At 35.6% G+C, this 26956-nt stretch overlaps 1 protein-coding gene and 1 long non-coding RNA gene across 2 annotated transcripts; one reads left to right on the plus strand and one right to left on the minus strand.

Annotated features, from left to right (window-relative positions):
- Positions 1-1368: 1368 nt before the first annotated feature.
- Positions 1369-20370, plus strand: LOC123535178 (sin3 histone deacetylase corepressor complex component SDS3-like). Its single transcript, XM_045317740.2, has 9 exons — positions 1369-1543; positions 7374-7440; positions 8274-8421; positions 9030-9089; positions 9633-9762; positions 10386-10490; positions 14078-14246; positions 17529-17613; positions 18834-20370. Exons 1-9 carry the CDS (start codon positions 1474-1476, stop codon positions 18927-18929), a joined length of 930 nt encoding a protein of 309 aa, XP_045173675.2. The 5' UTR covers positions 1369-1473; the 3' UTR covers positions 18930-20370.
- A 3530-nt stretch (positions 20371-23900) lies between these two features.
- On the minus strand, positions 23901-25923 carry LOC123535184 (uncharacterized). Its single transcript, XR_008366331.1, has 2 exons — positions 25771-25923; positions 23901-24319 (listed from the first exon to the last, which is right to left on the minus strand). It is a non-coding gene; the product is annotated as an uncharacterized LOC123535184 (long non-coding RNA).
- Between the last annotated feature and the right edge of the window lie 1033 nt (positions 25924-26956).

The following is a 26956-nucleotide window of genomic DNA, read 5'->3' on the forward strand; positions in this document are numbered from 1 at the left end:
CCTTTGCGATCATGGAATCCATTCAATGTGTACCTGCATGCCGGTGTTAGGGTGTAGATGTCATTCCCTCTTATAAACACACCCCGGCGCTGCATATGGAACCTTTAACGATGCACTAGTGTGTAATTCCATGAAAGCGGCGTATGGTCCCCAGTTAAAATAATTGGCTTGGCCTAAGCGAGAAAACATTGGGCATAACTAAATAAACTGGAATTAAGAAGAGGGAACTGAGGTTAGGAGCTGAATATCGCAGAAACTGCCAAAAAACAAAATTAAAAAGCAGGCGCCCTATCCATAGGGTGAATATAGAAAACCCAAAGCTATGAAAGCAGAAGTATTGGAACCACCCATGCCGAAATGTTTAAGCTGGAAAACGTAACAGTGCCAGTAACACAACATGTAAGTGGTGCTGAACGATCTGAAAAGATCAAAATATAACAGCTCTGATTGAAAATACAGGGAGACATTTTACGGCCGCCACATGGCATCAAACAACGCAGCTGTGATTATAAAATAGAAAATGTAGGAGTATTGGAACCACTCAAGCCGAAACGATCAAGCTGAAAAACTAATCAGTACCCAACATAAAAGTCGTGCCGAACGCTCTGAACGAACTTGACTTGTCACTTTCAAATTCATTAGATTCTGAGTCTGTCACTGCAGTGGCTGAATGTGCGGATTGTAACGCCCGGCTCTCGTTGCCACCTAATTAGCAATTTCCGTTGAGTCGAATATATCCATCCGCATGATCGAACAGCCAGTGAAAGATTTTCGTAACCGTTTACAACTGTGCCTCTTATATCGGCTAACAGCAGTACTATTTGATGACAATTCTTTTTCTTGCGTCGAGCTTAACTCCTAATTTTCGTTTGATTGTCTATCTGTCTATCTTCGATTACTGTATAGGCTAACTCCGGATATTATTAACAGATGCGCAGTCAGTGCAAGAGAAATATTTTTTTACAAAAGTATTGACAGATGTCAGAGTGTCAAAATGAGAACGTGAGACTGAAAACAGTTAAAAGTGTTAGATATACAGACAAGATTAGTAAAAGCACACTTTGTTACAACTAATTGCTGTATGTTGGCTAGTCCAACCCGTTGCGCAATTATCACTTTCATTTCATTTCAGTTTGATATTAAACTGAAATGAAATGAAAACGATAATTCTGGGGAAGGTAACTAGAATCACGGATTGGGACTATATGTTGGCATACTGTCTGCTTAAAAGATTCAGAGAATTAGTATTTTTAGTACTAGTAATGTTCCTAACAAAATGTATGTGATAAACATATTAAAAGGAAGAGCCGGTTATTTAGTGTGTTATGCCTACAAACGCGGTCTAATATTATTTTTACGATGAACAGTTTTTACGCAAACAGGAAGTGCTCGACTATAAACAACAAAGTGTTTCTTTTTTCGAATAATTAAAACATTTGTAACGTTTGCAAATTATATATCTGACTAACAAATATGTATACTGACGGCGACATTGACGATCTTGATAGCAATGAATATACGGACAAGGAGTGTTCTGATGAAGGTGTGAATACGAACATTTACGATTTTCTTTCTAAATGCAATACAAGTGGGTGGGGTATGGCCTGCTCAAGATAGGTCTAGTTGACCCGTAAACATCATCAAAATGGGGTGTGTTTTGACTAGGGGACGTTTTGACTTGATACCCTACAAATCTGTAGTCAGGTCTTCATCTTCCAGTAAATGGTCAGGAGTCGGGTTCGACTGTAGTGTTGACCACACAGGCACCAGTATCGGACCTGGGACAAAGAATATGGCCTTGTTTTTCATCCTAAATTAGTTCAAAATGAAAAATATGTAATGAAATATGAGCCCCCTACAAAAAATACATATGTCTACTGAAGGCCAGAATCTTGAGAATCGAGCCTGCGAGCAATGGGTTCACTTCCCGGGCCATTGTGAAATAAATTCTTTAGACAATTAAACAAACTACAGTACTCCAGCTAGCTATTTACAGCAGGGCGCATCGCCCGTTCCGAAATTCGTTCCACCCTGTTGCCCCGCCAGGCACCCTGCCCGTTTTACAACCATTCATTTCTTTTTTTTTTAGCCAAACTTCCCTTTTTTGCCTAAGTGATTATAATACACTGCTTTAATCCCCTTTTTATCGGGTGATACATGCCGGGGGGCATTGACATAATTAGCAAATAATTAAACAATTACCTGCTGTAATCGTGCCCGAGGCAGACCATGATATTTTAGACTGCTCCACTAGCATTAAAATCACTGAACCTTAGAGTTAAAACAGTTTGCAAACCAGTCTGAAATCATTATCATTTCGTGCCACCTGTCAAAGTGTATTTTCGTTTTCGGTAATATAGTCGTAAATACCCCTTTATACACAACTGAAACTTAAGTCCAGACAACAGACATTTAAATCTAATTAATAAAAATCGATCACAATCAAATTTAAATAGGAAAATATTTTGATTTTATCGTTTTACAAGTTTTTGAAATCGAAAGTAGGTTGTCGTCTGCTTTGTGAAATTGCCGATTTTTCATGAAGGTTTCTTTGAAATTAGTTTACTAAGATGTAATGACAGGGTACACTTTAATGTCAGATACTGTAAAATGCTGTTAAACTGTCTTTGCATCATAATAATTTTTCAACAATATTGTTTAAACTGGACATTCGACGACTTTTAGAAAAAAGTGTAACCATATCCGGATATAAAATTTTGGATACCCGGAATATGTCTATTACAAGTGCTAAACTTGCTTTTAGACTGTTGCAAGTTAAAAACTTTGCCTGATTTCATTTATTTAAGTGGAAGTTTAAACTTTTTTCTGTATATATGTTGCACGTATAAATTTATAAATATCAAGTAGCCTACATGGAGAAGATGTATACTGAAATTGTAACAAGTAAAATAGGCCTAAACAAATTGATATTGTTATTCAGTATGCAATTACAAAGAAATGTTACAAGTTGAAAATCAATGCCAAGTAAAATACAAACAGCAGAATTTTTAGTTAATAAATAGGTGCATTAGAGATGACAGACATAGCCTATTAAAAGACCATACCTAAAGTGTGCCAAAAACATGCCTAAATTATGCCAAATTCCATGCCTAAAGTATGTTAAAATGCACTGTATGCATGGACCAGTTATATTTTTTTCCCGAAGGAGCACGGTCCCGGACCGACCACCACCCCAGAAGTGCCCTTTTCAGTGCCAGCACCCTGCCCTTTTTTAATCCTAGCTGGAGCACTTTTTAATCCTAGCTGGAGCACTGAACTACCTATCACTTTTTCCTGTATACATTTAGCTACAAAATGAGACCGACCCAAAGTTTCTAGCCCTTCCCGTTCATGAAATAGCTATCAGGAAACGAGTGATTTCCTGCTGAAAGTCCCTGGTAGATAAAAATGCGGCACAAAGAATCGGTACGTAAACATAGACTAAAGAATGGTTGTCCGCCGACTACAGCTCAAATTCAATAAAAAATACTAAATAGTATAAATAAATACATAAACTAGGGCCACTCACAACTGTCAGTTGCATCTCAAACACGCGATATTGGCGTTTCAAATTTTTTCCACGGTCTTTCAATTGAATGCTACGCCATTGAACAGAATTCATTTGGTATTTTTAAACGCAAATTCTGATTGGCCAAAAGCGACACACCTCCGTCAGAATCGCAACGTTTCGTAAAAAATTACTCAGATATAATCGTATCGGTTTCAGTGGCGGAGAATACAATTGAAAGACCGACGGAAAAATAAAAAAGTAAATATCAGGTATAGTAGATGCTGCTGACAGTGGTGAGTGGCCATGATTTATATATTCAGTAATACTTGTTATTAATAGCAAATGAATTTGACCTTTACTAGGCTGACAAACATCTTTTAGTCCATGATTTCGTACCATTTCGTTGTGCCACATTTCTATCTACCTGGAATTTGCAGAAGAAAGTCACTTGTTTTCTGATAAATATTTCATGAACGGGGAGGGCCAGAGACTTGGGGTCGGTCTCATTTTGTAGCTAAATGTACATGTAAAATGGTGATAGGTAGTTTGTTCAAATGTCTAGAGAATTTATTTCACAACGGCCCGGGAAGTGAACCCATTGCTCGCAGGCTCGATTCTCGAGATTCTGGCCTTCAGTAGACATATGTATTTTATGTAGGGGGCTCATATTTCATTACATATTTTTCATCTTGAACTCATTTAGGATGAAAAACAAGGCCATATTCTTTGTCCCAGGTCCGATACTGGTGCCTGTGGTTGACCAGTGAAGGTCTAGGATTTCCTTGTTTTTACAGATATTCTGTAAATAAACAGACAATCCATAGAGCTTAAAATGGAATGTTTCACTTATTGTATATAGCAATAACCACAGGAAAGATAACTCCTGCAAAGCCTTGATTCAGGATTTCCAAAAAATGTGTCCACAAAAAAAATGAAATGCTTGTATTCGCTTTTCAAACCAATCCTTAGATTAGAAATTATACACTGTTTTTCAAAGTGAAAGTACCATGTAATATGTATTTGAATAGGGCTAAATTTTCACTTATATTTTTCTATTGAATGGCTTCGTAATTTCTTTAAAAAAAAAACTACTTACTAGGGAAATCTTCCTTTATAATGGATGAATAAGTCATAAACTCATATTAAAATAAATCGAATACATGTAGCAGAAAAAAATGCAATTAACTGCGGTCACTTTTGCACAAAAAACCTGAAAAAGTTGTTATGTGTCAAAATCTAGGACATGACATGAACACCCCATAAAAATTATCAGTAATATTTATGATAAAAAACACCATTGATTTGTCATTTATACACATATTAGAGTCCAAAAACATAATTTTCATTCCAGTAATCAAAACTACCGTAACAAAAAGTGGTGGTTGTTGCTAATGTATAATTAGATAAAGCGAATACAGACTGACTCAGACCTTGGCTGATTCCCCCAGATTTATATGCAGATTTATTTGGCTTATCCATAATTTTAACATGTCCGAAACATAGTGGAATGATACTAATTTCATTTGGGTAATGATAATATTTTCTCAGACTTCATCATAGACTCACTGTGTAAAATCTCAAACTTTAAACTAAAATCAAAGTATTAACATGATTAAATCCATATAATATTTCAATGAAACTTCAAAGTTCTGTTGCTTGTAGCATCATCTGGGACGTGTGCATTCAAAAATCTTATTTGATTGCTGAGATAGTGTGACATTTACTTCAGAAGTCGCCATATGTTCATTGTAAAAGACTAAAAGTACTTCATTTTACCCTAAGTGGAAACTGGCAGGTGCTCGAAAATGCAACTCTCTGATTGGTTAGTTAGAACCACTGATGTCATGATAAAGTTATGAATTTGGCCCAAATTGTTTTCAGTTTTCTTGACAATAACATCATGTGTAAAAATAACATTTGTGAGTATTAAGTATGATTTTTGATGCAAAAAATGTGTTTATTTACCCAATTAAAGTGCACATTTAAATGAATAATTGTACAAAACAAACTACTTACCTGTTTATACCATGTATACTTGGTATCCTTACTTCTAGTTAAATCCTAATAACCAACATCATTTCCTGAACTTAAAAAAGATTTATGTCCAAATAATGCACAATTTCAATACACAATAAATAACAATATCCACTTTGAATTGGAATCATATGGTTGCAGTTGCATGAACATCCAAAGGTAATGATCAACGAAGGAAGGACCACTTTAATTGTTTGTCATAATGGGTGATGATCAAAGGAAATAAAAAGACTGTATCAAAATAAGCCAAAATATATGCTCTTTCTCAACTTTTAATTAAAACAGACAGTTTAGAACACTTTACTTTTTTCACATTTTCAAAAACTCAAAATCATCCATATTAGCTGAAAATTACAAATTAACTTCATTTGTGCATGCAATCTGTAGATTATATCATTTTAAGCTGGTTTTGAGTTAAATTGTGATTTCAACAGATTTCATATACACGGTCTGTAAATTGAAAGATTGAAAAATCTTTATGGATTGTCCATATATTTACAGAATGTCTGTAAACATGGTAAAAGCAACAAAATCCTAGACCTGGTAGTTAAAATGTCAATCAAAAGTTATCAGTAACTGATCTATTTTCATTTTAAATGTGTTTCTATTATCTGGAAAATGTTGAACCTTCACAGTTTTATTGGAGGTAATTCTCTAATAACATGTCTAAGTTTAATTTCAGCAATAAATATAATTGATATTGAAGCAGAAAACAAATTGTCCTTTGCGCTTTCAATATAATTATTGAATGCATTTTACTTGTTAATCTCAATCCAAAAGCTGTTACTTTAGTTATTTTCACTTTGCAACGTTCCATTCAAAGTTGCTGTCTGTCATGTTGTAAAGTAAGGAACGTAACACTTCTAGTGATTGGCTACTCCCGCTGAAATCTTCAGGTTCATGTCAAAAGGTTGCAAAGGATGGTAAATAGGTATGGCAGGCCTTGACACTATTGTTTGGTGGTGTCCCAGAGAGCTCCCCACCTGTAGAATCTGGTGTCCCTCACCAATACAATCATGGGATCCCTCCAATTTGAAAGGATAAAACTACTTCAATCAACCAAAACTGCTATATCTCAAATCATATTTATTTCTAAATCCTATTCTTGGTTCAATTTATTTTAAATTCAGCAACAGTCTACTTGCTATATTTTGTAACAAGTGATTTAGACTGTTGCTGAATTTAATTTAAAACAAGAATAGAAATAATTTTCGCTGCCAGAGATGAAAGCAACATTTCATATTTTACACAAATTTTACATGTCATGATTTCTTTTTGCATTCAACAAAAGGCAGTCAAATTCTTATTAATTTCCATTCATTTTGGTACTGTCTTACTCTTTTCTCTTAATTCATAGGTCTGACATGTCAGTGAAGTTCTGTCATGGTCCAATAAGTTTGTTTTGCTAGTTTGAATATTTTATTTTTAAAACAAAACTACATTTTTAACCTTTAGTCTGCTGGCGGCAAGTGATTATGCCTTTGCTACCAATGCAGATTTAGATCATGGTCTGCACTGTTCACTATTCAGTCAATAAATTTTCAGTGAACACCTCTTTGAGTAATAAGTGGTATTGCACAAATTGAATGATGTACCGGTCCATTTTATAAATTTAGCAGGCTAAAGGTTAGTTACATACATTTTTGTGTCAGTATTAAGTTACCCCTCTATAAATTAATTCCCCTGTATGTCATTGTATCATTATAATGTTGGTGTTGTTTTTCCTGCAGAAATGATGGTATGTTAGTCAGCCATAAAATCTGGGAAAATGCTGTTTATCCTATGACATTGTAAAGTTTGTTATTTAATTAGTGACATTGTGTTACAGACACAGAAGATGCCAGCGAGACAGATGTGGCCAAACAGGAGACCCAGTATACAGAAATCAAAGAACAGTAAGTTATCACATCTGCTTAATTTGAACTGTTCTTTTTTCTTAACTCCTTCTATGTTCATAAACAGTAACCTGTACAGTAATGAGTATTTACTGTAAGTATAAATATCACATTGTCAGTGAGTGAGATAGTGAAAATTGTCAACCTAGAAAGAATTCTACTGTCTAGCAGAAAGGAGTGTAATATCTGTTTTAACAAAGCACTTATTTCACTGATAAAATATAAACCATGTCAGAAACAAATTTCAGTGGAAACTTATATCAGGTTTCGAAAAAATATTTTATTACAATATATCCAGCAGTTTGAGAAATGTATATAACAATTATTTGGTTCATATTATATTTTTTTCGAAAAACTTGAATAAATAACCTTCCATTTATGAAAATCTACAACACTGGCAGTTAAAACGTTGTAGCACTGTATTTTATTCTAGAAAAAAAAAACAAGGGCAAAAATGCCTTTAAAGTAGACAGTTTTTTTTTTCTTTCAGAATATAATTTGTTGCCTTGATACAAAAAGAAGATATCTGCATTGACATAATGAAGCACTTCTCCACTGTTTGCACTGATCAGACAAATTGAGCTATTAGTACAAAATTACTGATAAGAGGTTTGACAATGAAAATGAGGTATAATAAAACAGCTTGTTAAATTCTCTCAGTAATTTACTACTATTTGGCTTCTAAATTCATGTGAAATTCGAGACAAGTTCATGGTATGGTAAGACCAACATCTGCTAGAAAAATTTTGTCATGATTCAACAGCTGTACTGAATGATACTGTATCTGATCTAGGACAATGTACTAAAATGAATGGTTCTTGTTTTTAATATAGGATGTACCAGGATAAATTGGCGTTCTTAAAGAAACAGTTGAAGCAGTTAGAAGATGGGACTTTACCGGAATTCCTCAAGCGAAACAAGAAGATTGATCAGCAGTATAGAGAGAGGCTGAAACTCATGGAAGTGTTCAAAGAATATGAGGTAAGACTGTTATAATTGAGCCTAGTCACGTGAAAACCAACATAGTGCGTTTGTGACCAGCATGGATCCACACCAGCCTGCGTATCCATGCAGTCGGGTCAGAATCCATGCTGTTCACTTTCAGTGCCTATTGCAATTAGAGAAACCATTGGCGAACATTATGGATCCTGACCAGACTGCGCGGATGCTCGGGCTGGTCTGGATGCATGCTCCATGCTGGTCGCAAATGCACTATGTTGGATTTCTCATGGTGCGGCTCATTTATAAAGAAACAATTGAAACAGCTGGAAGATTGAATGTTGCAATAATTTCTGAAGTGAAACCAGGTAGAGATACTTAAGGTGGCATATCTGATGCTAGAGTTTTAATGATGTTTTTGTTGAATTTTATGAAGCTCAACCCTATTTGATTGTAACCATGATAATTGAAACCTGGTTGTAAGATATTTAGACCCAGTTGCAGATCTGACAAAGTTTTGAAACTCTGGCATTGGATTAGTTGATTCGAAGTTCAGTTTTTGAAATTAGTCAGTTCTGAGACTGACTTCCTAAGTCAGCTTTGTAGGTTTAACGTTGAACAGTGGCCTAAAATTTGTAATTTTTTTCCAGTTAGAAGTAATTGAGAGAGAATACAAAAAGGAAAAGAAGCTCTCAGCAAAGGATTTTGAGGTAAATTTTCTTTTTCTTGCAAGATACTAGTAGAGGAAAGTCATAGAATCAGCTATATTCTTTTTATATGAAGTTGAGCTAATGATTTGAGTTTGTTAGATTTCATCATCTCAAAACAAAAACAATCTATTTTTGAAGTCTTCCTTCAATATGGTAAAAATTATTCATTTCACTTTATTATAGTTCGTGTAACTGAAGTACATGTAGTACTTACCCTGAATTAGGGGCTTGTTGGATCACTTTCCCCTCACCATTGTGGGTTCCAAACCTCAAATTGGGTGTAGAAGTCATGTGTGAGAACCATTCAATTGGCTTAAGCAAAATCGATGGTTCTACACAGGTGACTGCCTACATGTATGTCTGAAACAAGAGCAGCACCTCCACCATCAAAAGGTGGTAAAACCGCTGTATCATCTGAAATTGTGTTAGAGTGACTCTAAAACCAGATCTGCCTTACAGAATGAACACTGTATGCCTGTGCATGCCAAATGCTTTCTAGATCGCCTTAAGTTATGAAAACATGCATTATTTACTTTGTTTCAGGAGAAGAAGATAGATCTGAAAGAAAGTCTGATAGCTGATTTAGAGGACAAGAAAAGAAGTATAGAATCAGAGAGAAGTCAGCTGGAACTTACTGGTGGCCATTGTAACTTCTTGTTGTCAACTTCTCTTGGTAAGACTGGAGGAAAATATACCTATTTTATAAAAAAACCAGAAAGAAAAGGTTGTTAGTGAAAAACACTAGTTTCGAGGAAACTGAAAATTTTGTTTACTTTGTTTTACAGATTTCTCTACAAAACTTTTTCTGGACATTTAGCGGCCACAGAGCTAATACTTTACAATACATGTACTTACATTACTGATTGTCATTCATTGAGCTAAAATTGTTTAAGCCATTGCTCATATGCTATTTAACAACCATTGTAAAGAAAGGTTGACCTTTTTTCAACAAAATGTCATTTCTTACTTTGAAAATAGCGTCACACATGCTTGATTTTAAGTTTAGGTTAAGGCCCTTTGAATACAGTTTCTAAAAATTCATAATTCAAGGTCATAGTAAGTCGTAAGAAACACTTCCAAACATTGATTTTTATGACTTCAACTTGTTCCAAAATAACCATTATTGTGCGTAAGTTGTTTCAGCAGACTACATATTATAAATGTATAACACATGTTGTTTTTTGTTGGAATATTGCAGAATTTCTATGAACAAAAAAGTTGAACAAGAGAAATGTTGCTTATCGTTTGCTTAATATGAATGAATGACATATCTTATTACTCTTGTACATATTTCAGATACAGTGGAAGTTAAACCAATTTCCACACGGAAGTTGCGACGACGCCCAAATGATCCTGTTCCCATACCAGAAAAGAGAAGAAAGCCATCACCTGACATACTCTATATCCTTTTCATTGGACTTATTTTTAGCTCACCTGAGCAAAGCGCATGTGAGTTTTTCTGATCACTCGATGTCCGTCGTGTGTTGTCTGTCTCTGTCGTCTGTCTGTCTGTCGTCTGTCAACATTTAGCTTGTGTATGCGATAGAGGCTGTATTTTTCAACTGATCTTCATGAAATTTGGTCAGAATGACAAGCTTGATGAAATCTAGGCCGAGTTCGAAAATGGGTCAACTGGGTTCAAAAACTAGGTCAAATCAAAGAAAAACCTGGTGTATGAGATAGAGGCTGTATTTTTCAATTGATATTCATGAATTTTGGTCAGAATGATTATCTTGATGAAATCTAGGCTGAGTTCGAAAATGGGTCATCTGGGGTCAAAAACTAGGTCACTAGGTCAAAGCAAAGAAAAACCTTGTGTATGCAATAGAGGCTGTATTTTTAGCTCACCTGTCACAAAGTGACAAGGTGAGCTTTTGTGATCGCGCGGTGTCCGTCGTCCGTCCGTCCGTGCGTGCGTGTGTGCGTCCGTAAACTTTTGCTTGTGACCACTCTAGAGGTCACATTTTTCATGGGATCTTTATGAAAGTTGGTCAGAATGTTCATCTTGATGATATCTAGGTCAAGTTCGAAACTGGGTCACGTGCGGTCAAAAACTAGGTCAGTAGGTCTAAAAATAGAAAAACCTTGTGACCTCTCTAGAGGCCATATATTTCACAAGATCTTCACGAAAATTGGTCAGAATGTTCACCTTGATGATATCTAGGTCAAGTTCGAAACTGGGTCACGTGCGGTCAAAAACTAGGTCAGTAGGTCTAAAAATAGAAAAACCTTGTGACCTCTCTAGAGGCCATATATTTCACAAGATCTTCACGAAAATTGGTCAGAATGTTCACCTTGATGATATCTAGGTCAAGTTCGAAACTGGGTCACGTGCCATCAAAAACTAGGTCAGTAGGTCTAAAAATAGAAAAACCTTGTGACCTCCCTAGAGGCCATATATTTCACAAGATCTTCATGAAAATTGGTCAGAACGTTCACCTTGATGATATCTAGGTCAAGTTCGAAACTGGGTCACGTGTTGTCAAAAACTAGGTCAGTAGGTCAAATAATAGAAAAACCTTGTGACCTCTCTAAAGGCCATATTTTACATGGGATCTGTATGAAAGTTGGTGTGAATGTTCATCTTGATGATATCTAGGTCAAGTTCGAAACTGGGTCACGTGCGGTCAAAAACTAGGTCAGTAGGTCTAAAAATAGAAAAACCTTGTGACATCACTAGAGGCCATATATTTCATGAGATCTTCATGAAAATTGGTCAGAATGTTCATCTTGATGATATCTAGGTCAGGTTCGAAAGTATAGAAAAACCTTGTGACCTCTCTAGAGGCCATATTTTTCATGGGATCTGTATGAAAGTTGGTATGAATGTTCATCTTGATGATACCTAGGTCAAGTTCAAAAGTGGGTCACGTGCCATCAAAAACTAGGTCAGTAGGTCAAATAATAGAAAAACCTTGTGACCTCTCTAAAGACCATATTTTTCATGGGATCTGTATGAAAATTGGTCTGAATGTTCATCTTGATGATATCTAGGTCAAGTTCGAAACAGGGTCATGTGCGGTCAAAAACTAGGTCAGTAGGTCTAAAAATAGAAAAACCTTGTGACCTCTCTAGAGGCCATACTTGTGAATGGATCTCCATGAAAATTGGTCAGAATGTTCACCTTGGTGATATCTAGATCAATTTTGAAACTGGGTCATGTGCCTTCAAAAACTAGGTCAGTAGGTCAAATAATAAAAAAACCTTGTGACCTCTCTAGAGGCCATACTTTTCATGGGATCTGTATGAAAGTTGGTCTGAATGTTCATCTTGATGATACCTAGGTTAAATTAGAAACTGGGTCAACTGCGGTCAAAAACTAGGTCAGTAGGTCTAAAATTATTAAAATCTTTTGACCTCTCTAGAGGCCATATTTTTCAATGGCTCTTCATTAAAATTGATCTGAATGTTCACCTTGATGATATCTAGGTCAGTTTCGAAACTGGGTCACGTGCGGTAAAAAACTAGGCCAGTAGGTATAAAAATAGAAAAACCTTGTGACCTCTCTAGAGGCCATATTTTTCATGAGATCTTCATGAAAATTAGTGAGAATGTTCACCTTGATGATATCTAGGTCAAGTTCAAAAGAGGGTCACGTACCTTCGAAAATTAGGTCAATAGGTCAAATAATAGAAAAACCTTGTGACCTCTCTAGAGACCATATTTTTCAATGGATCTTCATGAATATTGGTCAGAATTTTTATCTTGATAATATCTAGGTCAAGTTCAAAACTGGGTCACATGAGCTCAAAAATTAGGTCACTATGTCAAATAATAGAAAAAACGACGTCATACTCAAAACTGGGTCATGTGGGAAGAGGTGAGCGATTCAGGACCATCATGGTCCTCTTGTTCAATTAATCTTCATGAATTTTGGTCAGAATGATTATCTTGATGAAATCTAGCCTGAGGTCGAAAACGGGTCATCTGGGGTCAAAAACTAGGTCACTAGGTCAAATCAAAGAAAAACCTTGTGTATGCGATAGAGGCTGTATTTTTCAATTAATCTTCATGAATTTTGGTCAGAATGATTGCCTTGATGAAATCTAGGTCAAGTTCGAATATGGGTCATCTGTGGTCAAAAAGTAGGTCACTAGGTCAAATCAAAGGAAAGGCTTGTATATGCGATAGAGGCTGTATTTTTCAATTGGTCTTCCTGAAATTAAGTCAAAATGATAACCTTAATGAAGTCTAGGCCGAGTTTGAAAATGGGTCATCTGGGATCAAAAATTAGGTCACTAGGTCAAATCAAAGAAAAACATTGTGTATGCAATAGAGGCTTTATTTTCCAATTGATCTTCCTGAAATTAAGTCTAAATGATTGCCTTAATGAAATCTAGGTCAGATTTGAATATGGGTCATCTAGGATCAAAAAGTAGGTCACTAGGTCAAATCAAAGAAAAACCTTGTGTATGCAATAGAGGCTGTATTTTTCAATTGATCTTCATGAAATTTGGTCAGAATGATAGCCTTGATAAAATCTAGGTCAAGTTGGAATATGGGTCATCTGGGATCAAAAACTAGGTCACTAGGACAAATCAAAGAAAATACTTATTTATACTCATGATTTTTGCTCCAATTTTAAGGATAATTAGTCAGAATATTTTTTTCCATGAAATCACTAGGTCAAACATGTTTACACTGTTATGGTGTGTTTCTCAGGTGAGTGACCTAGGGCCATCTTGGTCCTCTTGTTACATTAGTGAATTGACTAGTACATCATTGGCAGAGTGGTTAAGATCACTGACTTCAAATCACTTGCCTTCACTGCTTTGTTGTGAAGTTTAGTTCTTGCTAATGGGGTGTAGAATTTTTTGATGTGAAAAAGCCAGGCGGCAATCATTGCATGCTTTTATCTTTTGTCGTGTAACTCTGAACATAATGAATATCACTGCAACGCTGTCTGAAAACACCAGTAAGTAATATTATGTAGATGAAAGGGCTGTTGTTGTTGCTGTTAGGTGTTGTTCTACCTTAACAGTGTCTACCTCAGATCAGTTTTTGTCTAGACGACAATGATGTTATGGAGGACCTACGAATTATCAACAAAGTTGGTGGAAAACCTCTCGGTCGGAAGCCTATACCTACTATAGGACCAATAGACATTGTACAGGATGTTAAAATTGATGATGGCAGGTTATATTATGATAAGAGATGGTAAGAATTATTTTTAACAAACTGAGCTTATTTCATGATAAGTCTGAATCATTCACTTAACCAAGTGTGCCATAATGGTTTTTTAGCTCACCTGTCACAAAGTGACAAGGTGAGCTTTTGTGATCATGCAGTGTCCGTCGTCCGTCCGTTCGTGCGTCCGTAAACTTTTGCTTGTGACCACTCTAGAGGTCACATTTTTCAATGGATCTTTATGAAAGTTGGTCAGAATGTTCATCTTGATGATATCTAGGTCAAGTTCGAAACTGGGTCACGTGCGGTCAAAAACTAGGTCAGTAGGTCTAAAAATAGAAAAACCTTGTGACCACTCTAGAGTTCACATTTTTCATGGGATCTTCATGAAAGTTGGTCAGAATGTTCATCTTGATGATATCTAGGTTAAGTTCGAAACTGGGTCACATGCGGTCAAAAACTTGGTCAGTAGGTCTAAAAATAGAAAAACCTTGTGACCACTCTAGAGGTCACATTTTTCATGGGATCTTTACGAAAGTTGGTCAGAATGTTCATCTTGATGATATCTAGGTCAAGTTCGAAACTGCGTCACGTGCTGTCAAAAACTAGGTCAGTAGGTCTAAAAATAGAAAAACCTTGTGACCTCTCTAGAGGCCATATATTTCAAAAGATCTTCATGAATATTGGTCAGAATGTTCACCTTAATGATATCTAGGTCAAGTTCGAAACTCGGTCACGTGCCTTCAAAAACTAGGTCAGTAGGTCAAATAATAGAAAAACCTTAAGACCTCTCTAAAGGCCATATTTTTCATGGGATCTGTATGAAAGTTGGTCTGAATGTTCATCTTGATGATATCTAGGTCAAGTTCGAAACTCGGTCACGTGCCTTCAAAAACTAGGTCAGTAGGTCAAATAATAGAAAAACCTTGAGACCTCTATAAAGGCCATATTTTTCATGGGATCTGTATGAAATTTGGTCTGAATGTTCATCTTGATGATATCTAGGTCAAGTTCAAAACTGGGTCACATGCTGTCAAAAACTAGGACAGTAGGTCTAAAAATAGAAAAACCTTGTGACCTCTCTAGAGGCCATATATTTCATGACATCTTCATGAAAATTGGTCAGAACGTTCACCTTGATGATATCTAGATCAAGTTCGAAAGTGGGTCACGTGCCTTCAAAAACTAGGTCAGTAGGTCGAATAATAGAAAAACTTGTGACCACTCTAGAGGCCATATTTTTCATGGGATCTGTATGAAAGTTAATCTGAATGTTCATCTTGATGATATCTAGGTCAAGTTCGAAAGTGGGTCATGTGCCATCAAAAACTAGGTCAGTAGTTCAAATAATAGAAAAACCTTGTGACCTCTCTAAAGGCCATATTTTTCATTGGATCTGTATGAAAATTGGTCTGAATGTTCATCTTGATGATATCTAGGTCAAGTTCGAAACAGGCTCATGTGCAGTCAAAAACTAGGTCAGTAGGTCTAAAAATAGAAAAACCTTGTGACCTCTCTAGAGGCCATACTTGTGAATGGATCTCCATAAAAATTGGTCAGAATGTTCACCTTGATGATATCTAGGTCAAGTTTGAAACTGGGTCACGTGCCATAAAAAACTAGGTCAGTAGGTCAAATAATAAAAAAACCTTGTGACCTCTCTAGAGGCCATATATTTCAAAAGATCTTCATGAAAATTGGTCAGAACGTTCACCTTGATGATATCTAGGTCAAGTTCAAAACTGGGTCACGTGCCATCAAAAACTAGGTCAGTAGGTCAAATAATAGAAAAACCTTGTGACCTCTCTAAAGGCCATACTTTTCATGGGATCTGTATGAAAGTTGGTCTGAATGTTCATCTTGATGATATCTAGGTCAAGTTTGAAACTGAGTCAACTGTGATCAAAAACTAGGTCAGTAGGTCTAAAATTATTAAAATCTTTTGACCTCTCTAGAGGCCATATTTTTCAATGGATCTTCATGAAAATTGATATGTTCACCTTGATGATATCTAGGTCAGTTTCGAAACTGGGTCATGTGCGGTCAAAAACTAGGCCAGTAGGTGTAAAAATAGAAAAACCTTGTGACCTCTCTAGAGGCCATATTTTTCATGAGATCTTCATGAAATTTAGTGAGAATGTTCACCTTGATGATATCTAGGTAAAGTTCAAAACAGGATCACGTACCTTCGAAAACTTGGTCAATAGGTCAAATAATAGAAAAACCTAGAGACCATATTTTTCAATGGATCTTCATGAAAATTGGTCAGAATTTTTATCTTGATCATATCTAGGTCAAGTTCAAAACCGGGTCACATGAGCTCAAAAACTAGGTCACTATGTCAAATAATAGAAAAAACGACGTCATACTCAAAACTGGGTCATGTGGGAAGAGGTGAGCGATTCAGGACCATCATGGTCCTCTTGTTTTGTTATGCTGGTTCTGTAAAGAGTGCATTAACCATGACAAATCTACTTGTATGTTGCTTGATTATCTTGTTGGCTTTTTTTTCTAATTGTAAACATTAGTGTTCTTCTGATGTCATATTTGATTGCTGACTTCGAATCAGTTGTCCTTACCACAGTGGGTTCAAACCTCAAGTGGGATGTAGAACTTCCATGTGAGGAAGCCATCCGGCTTGCTTCTGGAAGGTTGATGGTTTTGCCCTCTTGTACCTAAAATATTGCTTGTAGGGGAGGTCATTGACCTATTTTTAGCTCACCTGTCACATAGTGACAAGGTGAGCTTTTGTGATCATGCAGCGTCCGTCTTCCGTCTGTCCGTGCGTCCGTCCGTAAACTTTTGCTTGTGACCACTCTAGAGGTCACATTTTTTGTGGGATCTTTATGAAAGTTGGTCAGAGTGTTCATCTTGATGATATCTAGGTAATGTTCGAAACTGGGTCACATGCGGTCAAAAACTAGGTCAGTAGGTCAAATAATAGAAAAACCTTGTGACCTCTCTAGAGACCATATTTTTCAATGGATCTTCATGAAAATTGGTCAGAATTTTTACCTTGATAATATCTAGGTAAAGTTCAAAACTGGGTCACATGAGCTCAAAAACTAGGTCACTATGTCAAATAATAGAAAAAACAACGTCATACTCAAAACTGGATTATGTGGAAAGAGGTGAGCGATTCAGGACCATCATGGTCCTCTTGTTACTTTGATAATATTGAGCTGTTGTCAGTCATTCATACTGGGCTATCTTCAGCCATTTGTTTTAAAGCGTTATTAAGTTCCAATCATAGCAGTGTATATGTTATCTTTTTGATAGAAAACAAGTTGTAGTTTACTGTTATTTCCACAGGTTCCACAGAAATCAGCCAGTGTTTGTTGAATGCAAGGAAACGGGAAAGTTTAGTGGTGTAATAACAGCTATAGGGACACAAGAGGTATATTAATCAATATGTTTTAACAAGTGGCTCCTTGATGACCCCTGTTGTTTGTGGACATTAAGTTAAAGGTCAAGGTCACTGAAAAATTATATCTCCAGTTACCTCAATTGGGTTGTCAAGGGTAGGGGCATATTGACATGCAAGATGCTGAGTTTTGACTTAAGTGAATTTTTTTCATAATCTGTATAATTATAGAACTGGCATGTGATCAAGATTGAATTTTGTAGTTTAAAAATTTAAAAAAAAGTCCAGATTGTTTTGGAAAATACTGTAAGATCAGAGTAGTTCATGAGGGATTAATTTTTAGCTAATTTCATACACATTTGGATTTTTTGGGGGAACAATTTGCAAGTAATGAGAAGACTAAATCTCAAGTTATAACAATGCTTTTTAAGGATAAGGTCTGCTTAAGCCATACAAGCCTACATGGTTTAGAAATTTTTAAAATTGGTGATAACTGGGGAAAAAACATTGTTTGCTAGCATTTCACTGAATATTGCATTAGTCCCAGATTTTTCAGAAAGAGACACATTTGCCATATTTATGTCATATTGGGATATTTTATTGGTGAGCACAGTCAAGGACAATGAAAATATTTAAACTATAGGTCAAGCATGTGTCAAACAATTTATAGTAATAATTTACCAGTAGTTGTGGTTTAAATTTTCAGATTGGTTTAAAGAAAGGGATAAAAATGTAAAAGATTTGTGAGCAGTGTTTTCATTTTAGTCTGAGATATTTTCGTCAGTAATGAATGAATTGTAAACTGTTGCCCTGAGTTTGATAAAACAATAGTTATTGATGAAATGAAACTTGTATATTCGTCCTTGTTCAACTTTCCCCTTCGGGTTCCTTCACCCCCCCCCCCCCCCCCCCCCCCCCCCCCCCCATTTCTCCCTTTACTATTTCCTTCCCCTCCATCAATATTAAGCATGAATTAATATGTACTTGTTGGATGTTTGAAGCAACCCATCTGAAATATTTTTCCATTACAGCTTCTTTTTGTTGTTGGCAAATTTGTGGCTCTGGGGCTGTGTTTTTGGTGCTCTGTGCTTCCGAGAAATCTACCCTTACCTATTATCTTTTGGAATTTCACCATAGAAACACTTTTAGTTTTTAGGTCAATTTGGGGCAAAAGTGAACCTTCTCCTTTTTCGAAATTTTGGATACTATTATGTGTAAGGATCTGTCTTAACTATCCAATTTTTGTGTTTTAGATCTGGATCAGAAAGACGACTGATAGCAGTAAGATTAAGGTATATCTACATCAGCTACAGAAAGGCAAGTTTGTTCTACGGCGGAAACAGACATGACATCAGGCCGATTTCTTCTGACATATTTCATCTCCATTACACACAACGGATTACACATAGCATAGTGTTCATGGACATATTTATAAACGCATACAGTGCTACCTCTGCAGAGCAAGGCATATATAAGTCATTGTTTTAAGTCTGAAACTTATACTTTAAAATAGCAATATTGAAATTGCGATAACTTTTTTAGCAAATTTACACCAATGGCATTTGACTTAGCTGTTTTTAGCTGCAGAATGCACATTCATGCGAAATTTCAGTACAGTCAGTTATATGTAGCTATGACAGAGCAAAAAGAGGTTTCAGAACTTTAAAGTCCTACAGTAAGTTTTAGACTTAAAATAGTGATGATGGCGTTTGAGATACCAAAATGTTTGTCGTACAAAGGCTGTTGCTCCAGAGAGACTAATTTACATAGAAATGTGTCCACTTGGAAATGAAATATCAGCCTTTGTCAAAAGGTATGGTGAACATCGTGAAATATTCCTGGGATACTAATTTTCATGGTGTTCATAATTGTGTTAGGCCATGAAATTTAATTCCAGTGAACAAATTAAGATTTCATTATACATTTTTATCCTCAGATATTGGAATGTGAATTCATATTCCCACAAAATAGTTATTTTGAATGAAACCATGGAATTTCATGCCCACAAATTAAGGCTGTTTTACAGTATATGCTGTACAGATGTGTTGTAAAGAGATTAATTTAGTGTATTTCATTGTCATTGTTGAAACAGAACATTACATATAGTTCATATTTCATATCCATTGCACACTAATTGATTATACATTTTGTCTTATGCATAAACACGTTATTTTGCATTTTTGCATTTCATTTTTGGACCTCTATTAACAGAGCAGTTAAAGTCATTGACTTCAAATCACTTAACAATGGAATTAGAATTCCTTTGTGCAGGGAAGCACCAGTGTATCTAGCAGGCTTACAGTAAGCATGGTTTCTACAAGTGTGACTGCTGGTGCCTGAATTAATTCCTGTAGTCAAAGGGGCACCTGGGGTCTTCCTCCACGACTGAAAGCACCGGAGTTATAATATTGATTGTATGAAAATTTGGATATTGTGATTTGCATCTGTAAGGACGAGAATGTAATGATAATATTTTGGCTTCTTGGTGCAGCAATACAGATACAGTATTCTCCAAAAATAAATTTACTGCCAGATATTTCAGCTTTAAGTGAGATGTTTGTACATAACAAAGAAACTTAAGTAAGTTTCTAAGAAATCTTTAACAAGAATAGGAATTTGATGAATTGTGTCATAAGAATAATGTGTATTTTAACAGTTACAGGATTTCAGACTTTAGATAGATACAGTGTTAAGGGTATGTTCAGTATAGACAAAAATCTGTTTTCTGTTAAAGATTGTACAAATACATGTATTTAAAATCAAAATAAATGTCTTATGAAAATGTTCAAATGAGACTTGATTTCCTACTTTTTAGCTCATCTGTCACCTAGTGACAAGGTGAGCTTTTGTGATTGCCCTTCGTCTGTCGTCCGTCCACAATTTCTTGTGAACATGATAGAGACCACATTTCACAATCAGTTTTAATCAAACTTGCACACAACTTGCACTGGCATGATATCTGGGTTCCTTTCGGAAACTGGCCAGATCCCCATCATTGGTTTCAAAGTTATGGCCCCTTAAAGGGCCAAAATTTGATATTTTTGGCTTGCGATCACGATAGAGACCACATTTTGCAATCAACTTTAATCAAACTTGCACACAACTTGTATTGGCATAATATCTGGGTTCCTTTCGAAAACTGGCCAGATCCCGTCATGGGTTCTAGAGTTCTGGCCCCTTAAAGGGTCAAAATTTGCTGTTTTGGCTTTTGCAGCCATATAGAGGCTTCATTTATGGTTTGATTTGATACAAACTTGCAAAACTTCTTCAACAACAATAAATCTTGGATTCCTTGATGAATCTGTCAGATCCAATCATAGGTTCCGGAGTAATGGCCCCTGATTGAGCCCTGAAAGAGCCAAAATTTGTTAATTTTTACCTTGTGAACACGATAGAAGTGACATTTTATATTTGATTTTAACCACACTTACACACAACTTAAGTCACAATAAGATCTTGGTTCCTTTCGAAAACCAGTTAGATTCCTTTATGGGTTCTAGAGTTACTGCCCCTGAAAGGGGCAGAATTTTCTATTTTGGTCCTTTCAGCCATATAGAGGTTTCATTTATGCTTTGATTTGATACAAACTTGCACAGAATGATTATCTTGATGATCTCTAGGCCTGGATCGAAACTAACTGGGTCTTGTTGGGTCAAATCAAAAGAAAAGCTTGTTAACAACCTAGACGCCACATTTATGATCCTATCTTTATGAAACTTGGTCAGAATGTTTATCTTGATGATTTCTAGGCCAAGTTCGAATCTGGGTCATATGAGGTCAAAACCTAGATCACCTGGTCAAATCAAAGGAAAAGCTTGTTAACACTTGTTCATTTGAAGGGCATGAAACTTAGCCAGAATGTTTTTCTGTATGAAACATCGCATGAATTATCTGGATCATATGGGATCAAAAACTAGGTCACCAGATCAAATCAAAGAATAAGCTTGTTTACACCCTAGGGGGCACATTTTTATTCTGTCTTCATTAAACTTGATCACAATGTTTGTTATCATGAAGTCTTGGGTGGTTTCAAATCTGGGTCACGTGGGATCAAAAGCTAGGTCAAATCAAAGGAAAAGCTTGTATACACTTTAGAGGCCACTTTTTTTTTGCTCCAATCTTCCCGAAATTTTGTCAGAATGTCATTAAATTTTGGACAGGTTTGTAGGGATAAAAGAACTAGGTCAAATTAAAGAAAATGCTTATTTACACTCGAGAGGCCACGTTTTTTTGGTCCAATCTTAATGAAAATTGGTCAAAAATATTTGTCTCCTTGAAATCATTAGGTAAAACATGTTTACACTGTTATGGTGTGTTACTCAGGTGAGCGACCTAGGACCATCTTGGCCCTCTTGTTTTATTTAAAAATCCGCTAGGCCCTGTAGGAATGGTTAGAGGCACAGAAATTCAGGTTAAGAGCAGCAGACTTCTGATCCCAGTTTAGTGGCATTTGATTACAGTCAAGGAAGATGTTACAGTGTGTAGTTAAAGCAAGTTATTAGAATATTCTCTGCAATTGCAGGATAGTACACTATGTCCAATTCCAAAAAGTTTTTCCTGTCTTGTTGTTTTAATGCGTAAAGCACCCAAACCGGATATTGACTGAAGTCACATTTGTAGAGTACAGCCTCCATTGTGTTCGAAACTCACGGCCTTCAGCTTTAGAAGTTTGTGCATTAACCAACGAGCTGAAGAGTACTCTATGTCAACTGCTACGTTTATATTTACATCTAGTACTCTAGTTTCCGCCCCTGCCATTATGTAACAGAAAATGAGATGGAAGTGTAATCTGCACGACAAATTAAACTTATATGAATTCCAGTATTATAAAAATTTATGACGCGTTACATTAATTGCCTGTTCATAATTTGTGCTATTAGCGGGTTTATAATTCAACACGTTTTTCTTTTCTGGACTAGTCTTGATGCTGTCGGCTATGTATGATAAATGCCCCCCGAAAACGATTTTTAGAATAAAATCTAGTGAAAATGAAGCCAACTGCAAAACGAAATCGACGTGCAACAGCCGACAATATGTGCATATCTGCTGGGCATGAAGTTCCATTTGAAAAAAAAATATATATATATATTCGGGCATAAAAGTCCTGACAATATTAGCATGTCTGCATCATCCTGATGATGTATACCAATTTTCATTTGAACAGGATGAAAACTTAGAAATTGAGTACACAAGAAAGTGTGACGGGCGGACGGGCGTACAGTTCAAACAATATGTCTCCCGGGCCTTCGACACCGGGTGTGTAAAAAAATGAAATATGTTTCTAATACCGTACAATAAGACACTTATTGAATAACTTGCCGTTTGACTATTTGCCATATTCCAGACCTAGGGTAACAGGGCCAGCTATTGACCTGCAAGCCATTCAATAATAGTATATTATATACTAAACAAAACAGCTAATCAAACATTTGATAGTTTGCCAAAATCGTAAAAAATTCTAAAAGTTAGACCAATGTGTTATCTATAATAACATATCATATTTTCAAAAACAGAAAGTTTTGCAAAGATACAATTTTACTAAGTTCATTTTATACCATAACTAATGGTAAAAGAGTCACAAAAAATAAACAAAAATGTTGAGATTTCAGAAAAAAATGGGTAAATATCATTTATAAGAATAGGGAGGTGTAGAGTTTGATTATATTACAAGAAAATGTTCTTTTCCTATTATGGCAAGGCAGTGATGTTATTGTTGTCATTTTCTCCCCACGTACGTTTGTAAATTCTAAAAATATTGTATTTATGTGACTTTTCAAAAATTGATTAACCTTTAGCCTGCTGATGGAAAGTGATACTGCCTTTGCAACTAGTGCAGACAAAGATCAGCATGCACATCCGTGCAGTCTGATTATTGTCTGCACTGTTCACTATTCAGTCAGTAAATTTTCAGTGAACACCCCTTTGAATAAGTACTAAGTAGTACTACGGGTTAAAAGACAAACTGAGTAAATTTAGATGATGCGATAATTTGATTTTGTTAAAATTTTCATATGTTATCAACAACATACTGCTCTAAGAGTATACCGGATTTCAAAAATGCACTTTCAGACTTTTTAAAGATGTTGACAAAATAACAAATGGCAGGACAGCTGTAGAAAAACAATGATGTTGCATATGCTTAAAAAAGAAAGATACCAATTAAACTCTACCTCACGCATCCAGATCTATGAAATGTCTTAAAAACAGTATAACCCGTTCCTTTTAATTAAAGCAAAGCTTTTGTAATGGAGACCTATTAATTTGCTTTTGATAGTTGTTTAAGTCGGGACCTCATCAGATAATAAAAAAAGAACAAAATATTTCCTTTCTCTCTGATTTTATTAAAGTATATTACATATAACCATATATTGTTCCGGATCTTGTATATTTTGGCTCTTTGTAATTTGGATAGAGCATTGAACTTGACTTTCTCGCCTTTTTACCTGAAAATAACACACGTGTGCAAAACTGCAAGAGCAGACAATTCAGCAGCCAAAAAAGGAATGATAACGCGCCAAATAAGACCAAAAATTCAAGGGGAGTAATTTGAGTCAGGTAGGTTCTACAGAGTCGGCATAGTACCATCTTTGACTGCACCATTCCGATTGCGAGCAGAAGACCGTAAAAGAGGGCAGCACCAATCAGTTTCCGGGTCACTTTCTGCAGACGTCTCATGAGGCTCTTCCGGGAAGCCATTTTGTTTGTGTGTCGGTGGAATCGCGTTGAACTTCTTCTGGTTCTGAAATAATTTAAGATTTAATCAATAGATATGCGTGATATACATAACACTGTATAGTTACAATGGAGTTGCTACTTCATCCAATTTCACATTGTTACACTCAACATTTTGACGTGACATGCCATAACATACTCACATTTTTATTTTTTATTTATTTATTTTTTATTATTATTATTATTTTTTTTTTTTTTTGAAAGATTCTGTTCAAGGGACTCACAAAACACGGCGTATTTCAGAAACAAGATAACAAAGCCAGTAAAAAAAAATATCAAAATTATGAGTATGTTGTAAATCAAAGCCAAATTCCAACAGACGAACGGACGGACGAACAGACAGATATGTGCCATTTCTAAATTCTGTTTCCACTTCGCGTCAAGGCGGTTGGAGGATTAGGGTACAAAGTAGAAATGTCCGATGTTGTTGCAAAAAAGAGAGCGGAATTTTTCACCAAATAAATTGAAAGAGTAACTTGAATGACTTTAGGTGCATATTGAATCTTACATACCGGAATTTATTTTTAAAATGTTTTAATCTATGAAGACATATTATCCTGCTCCATTTTTGTTATGTAAGAAATCGAAACTCGCGTAAAAGTGAAAGATGCTAGCAAATGCGAAAATCATTGAAATCATGTCCTAAAATGCCACCCATTACCTTATACAGCTAGTAAGATTCTACGTTAATGTCGCACGGAGACAAGTTTAGGTCATATTGCGACATTCCCGCTTTGATGGAAGAGGAAATAACAGGTACCACAATGTGCATTATTTCATCAACGCCACGAGTAAGGTTCGAACCCATATCGGTGGGGGAGGGGGAGGGTCAAGATAAGATAACAACTTTATTTTTTGAAGGTTACATACTCTGCGTACAAATATAAATATCATACAACTTATTTCCAGTATGGCCTTCATACATTCATATATTTATATACACAATCATACAGTTAAATTATAATCAAACATTTACACAAAAATACACATATCAGAATAACATAAATGTTTCTTCGACAAACACGTCTCAAATTATAGAAGTCTTAAAAGCATAATATCCAAAAAATTAAGTTTAACAGTAGTAACCATGTTTTAAGTCTCAATCCCCGCATAGGGGTATTTGATGCTCACTAGATTTTACATTAAAAATACATATGTAACAATACCTGCATGTATATAATACAGAAAGGTTGCCGTATTTTGTAGCCGCATAAGGTTATCCTTCTTGTTTCATCATACGTGATTCTAAGTCAGAGCGCTCTTAATCATCATCAACATCATCATCATCATCATCATCATAATTACTATTGTTCATGAAGTTATGCATTGTTTAATTAAAACCCTGAACATTAATGTTAGTTTTCAGTGCAGCATTCTTTCACAGCAGACAGACTCGACATGATAATAATGATAATTTGTTTATATTTTCTAATTAAAAGTCTCTTTTTTTTCACTTACCTATGATTTCCCATTGACTTGTATTAGGCCTCTAAAAGTTCAGTGTTGCGTTGCTATTGTTCAGCTCCTTTCGCTTTTGTTACGTGATTTTCTTGTTTACCGTGTCCGCAGTTAGAAGATGAATGAAGACAAAAACGAAGTTACTAGGAGACGACGTCAGTTCGGCCGCTTATGCAATGACGTCACAGATATTTGGAGAATTTGGATTTTTTATATACATAAAAAAACGCGCCATCATAATAATGTTAATATAATGATGAAAATAATGATGATGATGATGATGATGATGGTGATGATAATTGGTTAATAATAAGGTTTGAGACCACCAATGTTTTCCTATAGACTTCCATTATAACATTATTGCGTGTACGGCCTTCCATAAATCGAAACATGTATATCTAATTACATGTTTTTCAAGAACTATCTAAGTTATATCAAAATATCGAATGAAAAACATATGAATAGTGATACTTATTTTTGACTGAGATGACCCCCTGTTTACATTGTTGGCACAGCGGGAGAAATTCGTTCGATAAATCTTTTCTTTTTTTAATACACATAAAATGAAGCAAATTTTGTCAAAATATATAAAAAATATTATAAATGGAGTAAAAACAATAATTTTAAACTGAAAAATCACTTCTTGGGTTTGTTTACTTGACTGACCAGTCAGAACGGACAAACCTCATGCCTAGTAAGTTCCATGTACTTTTTTGAATTGGTGGCCTCTTACCATAACAATAACTTCAAATAATTAACTACGTAATATTGTTTTCTGTTTCAAGATGGGCTTCTTTCTAAGGGGCGTAACTTAGATATACTGGTTTTTATTATACCACACAAACGAAGTTGGTGTGGGGTGGAGGAGAGGGTATAAAGGAGTGAGCTTGTCGGTCGGTCGGTCCGTCCGTTGGTTTTCATGGTTTCCGGACAATAACTCATGAAAGGCTTGACAGATTTAAACGATTTTTGGTACACAGGCGTAACACCATATAATACATGTCAAGTTCGACTTTGGCTACAAACCACCAATTTATGACGTAGTTATGGCCCTTTTCCTTTTTAAAGTTTGCCAAACTCATGGTTTCCAGAAAATAACTCATGAAAGGCTTGACAGATTTAAATAGTTTTTGATACACAGGTGTAACATCATAAAATACAGGCAAAATTCGACTATGGCTACAAA

Source organism: Mercenaria mercenaria, chromosome 12 (genome assembly GCF_021730395.1).
Source record: "Mercenaria mercenaria strain notata chromosome 12, MADL_Memer_1, whole genome shotgun sequence".
Lineage (NCBI taxonomy): Eukaryota > Metazoa > Mollusca > Bivalvia > Venerida > Veneridae > Mercenaria > Mercenaria mercenaria.